Source organism: Bison bison, unplaced genomic scaffold (genome assembly GCF_000754665.1).
Source record: "Bison bison bison isolate TAMUID 2011002044 unplaced genomic scaffold, Bison_UMD1.0 scf7180017849302, whole genome shotgun sequence".
Lineage (NCBI taxonomy): Eukaryota > Metazoa > Chordata > Mammalia > Artiodactyla > Bovidae > Bison > Bison bison.
Window position 1 is genome coordinate 119,338 of NW_011479875.1, and position 7,236 is coordinate 126,573.

At 44.7% G+C, this 7,236-nt stretch overlaps 1 protein-coding gene and 1 non-coding gene across 2 annotated transcripts; both read right to left on the reverse strand.

Annotated features, from left to right (window-relative positions):
• Positions 1-1,643: 1,643 nt before the first annotated feature.
• LOC104993664 (E3 ubiquitin-protein ligase RNF213-like) lies at positions 1,644-6,487 on the reverse strand. The gene is made up of 8 exons (XM_010847005.1): positions 6,419-6,487; positions 5,983-6,173; positions 5,069-5,191; positions 4,160-4,270; positions 2,979-3,218; positions 2,570-2,651; positions 1,711-1,745; positions 1,644-1,649 (listed from the first exon to the last, which is right to left on the reverse strand). The coding sequence occupies exons 1-8, from the start codon at positions 6,483-6,485 to the stop codon at positions 1,644-1,646; spliced, it is 855 nt and encodes a 284-aa protein (XP_010845307.1). The 5' UTR covers positions 6,486-6,487.
• On the reverse strand, positions 3,707-3,778 carry TRNAG-CCC. Its single transcript has one exon. It is a non-coding gene; the product is annotated as a tRNA-Gly (tRNA).
• Positions 6,488-7,236: the final 749 nt, after the last annotated feature.

A 7,236-nucleotide genomic window follows, 5' to 3' on the forward strand; every position in this document is an offset into this window, starting at 1 on the left:
CAGTGTATGTGTATGTCAGGTGGGGTTGCAGGAGCCCTGGGAGACAGGGCAGGCACTCCGTGCCAACTGTGGTGTGCGTGTGTGTGTGTGTGTGTGTGTGTGTTAGTCGCTCAGTCGTGTCCATCTCTTTGCGACCCCATGGACTATACCCACCAGGCTCCTCTGTCCAGGGGACTCTCCAGGCAAGAACACTAGAGTGGGTTGCCATTTCCTTCTTCAGCCAACTATGTTGTATGTGGGAAAATTTAGACTTTTTTAAGAGTAGAGGCTATTAAGTTTTATTCCCAGACACTTTATAGACAAATATACAAAATTCAATCTTTTATTTTCACATTCATCACTGTTTTCCATTCATTCTCCTATGAGTTTAGTGCTTCATTATCTAACACCAGGAATACTACAGTAGCTTCCAAACTGATTTCCTTAAATGGCATTCCTTAATGCCATTTAGACTTTTTTATTTTTAAACAATGTCACCATATGATTTACTACTTCCAAAGGTTCATTTTTCAAAATCAGATTGTGTGCTACTATAAATACACTAATAGTTTGTAACAAATCAAACCAGTCTCAGATTTCTGGACCACAGAATTTCAGAACTGGGAGCAGTCTTAGGAAGAATCTATTTTAATCCCATTACATGGATAATGAAGTGAGAAGCTCAGAAATATAAGGTGCGAAGCATGTATCCAGTTTATCCTCCATGCTGCTTATTTACTGTATTAAATAACATTTGTCTGTTTCAATTCAATAGCCTGTTCTGAGCATGTATAGATGACACTATGAATGGCCCTGGCTAGATGCTTTGGGACTCAGACATGAACAATACACGCATCTTCCCCTCACAGGCTTACAAGCCACGCATCTCCTTTTCCTACCCCTCGCTGTCTAGACTGTCTCCTTGCTGGGCTAGTAATCTAGCCTGCAGTCTAGTCAACACCTTGTCATCACAAAGACCCGTGTCGCTGACTCTGTACTGTAGTGGCCAGGAAGGACTGCCAGCATGGTTCCAGCCCTGCAGTTTGGTCTTTCAGGGGACCTTGAGCAACATCTGGAGGCAGTTTTATTTGTCACACTGTGTGAGACAAGATACTACTGCCATCCGGTGAGTTGAGGCCAGGAATGCTTGTAAACCTGCAAGAATGCCCAGGCCAGCCCCACAATAAGGCCTTATGTCCACAGGGCTGAGGTCAAGAAACCCAGGCTGGAAAACCTTCATACCGTTTGGAGGTTTAGTCAGAATACCTAGTGAAAGTGAAAGTCACTCAGTCGTGTCTGACTCTTTGCAACCCCATGGACTGCAGTCCATGGAATTCTCCAGGCCAGAATACTGGAGTGGGTAGCCCTTCCCTTCTCCAGAGGATCTTCCCAACCCAGGGATCAAACCCAGGTCTCCTGAGCTGCAGGCAGGAGCTTTACCAGCTGAGCCACAAGGGAACCCCAAGAATACTGGAGAGGGTAGCCTATCCCTTCTCCAGCGGAGCTTCTCAACCCAGGAATTGAAGCGGGGTCTCCTGCATTGCAGGTGGATTCTTTACCAACTGAGCTATGAGGGAAGCCCCATAGAACAGCTGTCAAAATGAGTCTGTGTTCTCTCCAAAGGTCCAGTCTCCAAATATCCTCCTCCCTCATGGGCCCCCTCCTTAGACCTGGAGGAGGAACACACATTTTGAAGCCCCCACAAACCCTATCCCAAATACCAAGACTCACCTCTCCTACAGAGCACACGTGACCATTGGGACATGCTGTTGAAAGAACAGGACACAATGTTGGCTGGTGAGGCTTTGCCTAATGACCCACCATTAAAAGGCAAACCTAACTCCCTGCTTTCTGGTCTAACCAAATAATGACATGGACTTGATGACCCAAGCATGTTACCAGAAATCTTAAACTCTGCTAGTTTACTAATAGATACTTGATACATACCAGGAGCTCAACTTGTAGCATTGAAAAATAGTGTCTGCGTTTAATTTCACAAAGCAAAGAGAAACTAGATTACAGGCTCATAGAAGGGGTTCTTTTTGGAGGCAAAATGGATAGTATTTTATACCCTCCTATTTATTCTCTTTGATTTTTTTTCTTTTTGCTGTGAGCAGGTTTTATAACAACTTTTAAAACTACTTTTAAAAGATTATTTACTCAGGACAATGGCAAAATTTACATCAGGTCATGGGTTATATTATTTCCTCCCTCAGTTCTATATTTCTAAAAGAACTATCTTTGGGTCAAAACCTTGGTTGTTTTGTGAGCTGGCCCTAGACTGAGTTTCTGATGTGGTTCCCAGTGCCCCCTTCTCCCCCAAAGGGCGTATTCCAGAAAACAGAAGTGCATCCGGAAGGACCCTTTCCCTGTGACTAAGAAAAAGAATGATCTGGTTCATCCACAGTCAGCAGGTACCAATTCCCGCAAACTGTTCATGTTCTGCAAAGGCACCCATGGCAGGAGGAGGCAGGCACCTTGGACCCTTCAGGCACAAACCCATGCACCCCCATTCTATACCAATGTTTCCTGTAGTTTTAGGTTGCTATCAAAGCTCAGGAGTGGGATTCCGCCACAGGCCAGCACTTACTGTACCACGTGACTCCTTCCAGACCCTTCCAATTCCTAGCTTGAGCCAGTAAGTCTTCAGGCATCGTTGGAAGAAAGGCATTCTGAAAAGTCAAAAAAGCAGAGCTGGCTTTAGCTTAGTGAACACATCGACTGGCTGTCGCTGCTCAGCAAGAGGCCTTGAGTAAGAATGTGACCTTGATTTTCTTTCTTCTCGACCCCAAAAGCTCTCTATGAAGAACACAGAACAGCTCTCTATGAAATGACAAAGGGCAAGGCAAGGCTTTCGCCATCATGTGGACTAAAGCATCAAGTGAGAAAGAGGAAGATGGCGAACCTACAAGATAAACAGGTTCAACAGTTTCTGAGGTACCGGCTGGGTCTCTAAAGTTTTCCCTGTGAATGCAGAAGAAATCATATCCCAGTCTTACCACCATGAGGTGTGGGAAGAAGGCCAAATTCTTCAGGGGTCCTAAGACTTGGCTTTGTCCACAGAGAAGGACGGTTGCAGCATGAACAGCCATTTCTATTACTGTCCCTTCCAGGTTGCTGACCCCAGGACCTGTCCTCAGCAGGGGTAGTTCATTATTCACAAGGGATATTGCAAAAGCGCTGATATCAGGAGACAAGGTCTCACTTTTCTCAATGAATTTCTTCATAGCCTCACATTGCTGACAGGGAAAAAAATACATCAAATAAAAATATTATATGAATAGCAGGAGAAAAACCAAAGGTTTTCTCTTATGTTAGTCATGCTTTTTGATACCAAAAACTTATCAAATATGTGCTTAAGAGGAATCCTCTGGTGTCCAGTGTTAGGACTACCATTTTCACCGCTGAGGAGCTGAGGTTCAATCCCTAGTTGGGGAACTGAGACCTCTCAAGACACAGGGCGCAGCCATAAGTAAATAAACAAATGAAGTTGCATTAAAAAATTTTAAATCAAGGTTAGAATGGCTAAATGATTACTGCCTGAGGGGGAATTATCCAGAGAAATCTCCTCCATGAACACAGAAACCACATGTGCAAGCACTAGTTTTGATAATTCTGTTTTGGAAAACATTATTGTATGTTCTTTTTAAAGACAACTTTATTTTTATTTATTTACTTTAAATTTATCTGGCTTCAATGGGTTTTAGTCGTGGCATGTGGGATCTAGTTCCCTGACCAGGGATTGAACCCAGGCCCCTGTATTGGGAGTGCAGAGTCTTAGCCACTGGACCACCAGGGAAGTCCATAAATTATTTTTTTAACTGTAATATTAATTGTTACTCTAAAAGCTTTGGGTGAAACAGAAAATAGTTCCTCTTCATAAGAAGGCTGAAAACCTCCATCCAAGACTTTTAAAAATTATGGGCATAATTGGTGTACATGACTTTCTTTTAAAATAAACAAATATTTATTTATTTATTTGGTTGCATCCAGTCTTAATTGTGATATGTGGGATCTATTTCCCTGACCAGAGATCAAACCTGGGCCCCCTGCATCGGGAGCGCAGAATCTTAGCCATTGGACCACCAGGGCAGTCCCAGTGTTTGTGAATTTTACCTCTTTTCAAAAAGTCTCTTCAAATCATGAGACTATGAACACAGCCCTGGAGGCTGATACTCACCTGTGGCTTAGGATGGAGGTCTGCATTCTGGGATCTGTACAAAGTGGTGACCTCTCTAAAAAGTGCTAACAGTAGGTAGACAGCCTTCTGAGTTGTGGAGCTCCTACAGGCCTGAAAAAGCAAGGACATCAAGTGAGACTTTACAAAGTTATACAGATATAGCTCAGGGCCAGAATCTCATGTGATCTGTATGTGAATAAAGAATGAGATTTATTTGGAGAGAGTGAAGGAGCCTTTCCCAATACTGTAGGTACCTGGAACCCTGTACCTCAGGACCATCTTCTGGGAAACAACTGTTCATAAATATTCTCACATTAAACACAATGCATATTTATCAAATAGCTTACAACAGAAGTAACAGAGATCACCATCTGTTCTCTTTCTGACTACTTCACTGGTCCTAGGAACTTTTCCTGAGCTGTTCTTTTCCTGGCAAGGTGCCAGGATATTTATTTCTCCTTTTCCTGGCAAAGTGCCAGGGTAAACAAGGACTCAGAAAGGAAATAAGACCAGAATAATTTAAAGATTAGGTTCTAAAAACCCCCTGTCTATTAAAATAAATACATGCTTATGTCTCTATGGAAATTATGTAGCTACACAGATAGAGGTATTGCTTCCCGTGCCATCACATCTAAGAGCAGAGGAATCCTGAAGCAGCTTTTCAGCAGGGTCTCAAAGAAAGTCATGGACATAAATGAATCAGACAGGAGCTGCCGGTGGCCTCTTGCAAACCCACCAACCCAAATCAACCTCTGCTGTTTCCTTTTTTGCCAGGCGAGCTCACGAGGCCATGGACATAGGACTTCCAGTGTAGCATGTCACCCTCTGGGCCTCTCTAGACACTAACAAGACAAGACTTGGGCTGTGAGGGCCCACTGTGTACACAGAGCAGCTGCCAGCTTGGCCTACCTCCAGAGCAGTCTCAATGGCCAGGGGCTTGGATTCCAGAATGGCTTTGCCCACTGCATCTCGGACAGCCTTGTAGTCCTTCCCATGCACCAGATACGGATCCATCTGGCCTGGATGATCCCTCTGCAACCCCAAGAACACAGGGGTTAACCACAGTGGGTACAGTAGGGGAAATATTGAGCAAAGAACCTTCTTGATAGGTAAAGGAACCAGGCAATCACTGAAGGTTTAGGGCAGTTGAACCAGGTTTCTGGGTAGCATGGCAGCTCATTGCTGTTTGGGAGGCACCTCCTCCTCACTGGATGAAGAGTGGGCGGAAATCTAGGGGAGGTGATACTGTAGCTGCTTTCCCTCTGCACTCAGAGCAGAGCACCAAAGGACTTAAGCTTCAGTTGGGAGGAAAAAAAAAAAAAAGCCAGGATTTTTAGTGCCATTTTTGTAACCCCAGGACAGTAAAATTCATTTCTGAGCACTAGGAGAGGACTACTGAGCAGTCCTGAAGTCAAAATGACTGCAACTCTGTCATCTAAGTCCTTTCTTGTGTTGCCTGCCAGGGATAAAAATGATTTATTTTTCAGGATGAATGACTTTTAATCTGCTAAAGGCCTAAGCCACAGAAGCATTCTTTTGCTTTTCTTGTTTTGAACTCAATCAGAAGTGATGCTTACATATGCTCTTCAGGAAGATGACAAACCAGAAACACACACACACACACCTATCTCCTAGGCAGATAATCACAAGCTGGATCAATTGAAACCCAGAGACAGAGGACCAGACCAGACCAGATGCAAGCATTTTCTGGGATGGATGTGGGAGAAGGTCAGGGAGGAAAGGAGAAGCAGCAGCCCTCTTCCAGGGGTGGATGGGACAGGGGAGCTGAGACAGCACTGGGGCTGCCGGACTGCCCTTCTCACCTGCTGTGCGATGACTTCCTTAGGAAACACCCAGTGGGCCGGATGGCCCTCTTTGGAGAGGCTCTGCACAAACTCCATCCCCTGCTGGCTGGTGAGCTTCCTGACCAGGTACACTCGGTACCAGTCATTCTGGACCCGGGCACAGAAGCGCTCCACCTGCTGCAGGTAGCGATGCTTCTCCTCCGCCACCTCTGCAGAGCCAGTGAGAAAGGCCAAGTGATTGGTGAGGGTACTTGTCAGTTAACTGTCTGGAACAGAGGCTAGTAAAAGCTCTGTGCCTACCCTTTGGGAATTCACACTGAGAGAACTAACCTAGAAGAAAGGGGCCATGGTACAGACCAGTATTATTCTGAGAACCAGCTTCCCACACTTGCTGAATTTCTAAATCATGGGGTCTCCCAGCCTGTGGTCAAGAAAGGTTGGGAAGAAGACCTGCCTGAGCCATCCTGAAGCTCGGCGAGGATCTCAGATGCCTTGTCAAGACAGAGGCGGATGCGGGCCATCTTCTGCATGTGCTCCACTGAGGCCTCACCAGCAGGCCATTGGCTGCATCCCACTGGCTGGTATGTCGTAAGGAAGTGGCCTTCCTCTCGCAGGTATTTTAATTCATCCCTTATGAAGAAAGCATTATTCTTCTCATATATTGAATCCTAAGGAACATAGGACCAGAAAGAAAGGATATTATTCTTTTTTATTTACAATTCTCCCATCTCTGAAATTTCACCAGTGAGGTCTTGGATAATGCAATAAGGATAAAGAACAGTGTTGTGGGTTTGAGTGTACATTTTTTGAATAATGGAATCTAATATCCCTTTTAATTTTAGGGTCCAGAAGGAGGGAAAAAGAAAAGCTATGATGAATTTTTTAATCTATTCTAATTTTTTCATATGTTTTTAACATTCTTGGAAGTAACTAACATATGAAGAGAATAAAAAATAAAAGTATTCATAGTCTCTCCACCTGGAGACAGGCATCATCAATTTTAGTGGCATAATCTTCTACGCTTTTCTTCCCCCTGTGTGGTGGTGGTGGTGGTTTAGTCGCTAAGTCGTACCCTACTCTTGCGATCCCATGGACTGTAACCTGTCAGGCTCCTCTGTCCATGGGATTCTCCAGGCAAGAATACTGGAGTGGGTTGCCATTTCCTTCTCCAGGGGATCTTCCTGACCCAGGAATCGAACGCAGGTCTCCTGTATTGCAGGCAGATGATTTGTCAACTGAGCTATGAGGGAAGCCCCATGCACCTAAATGCCA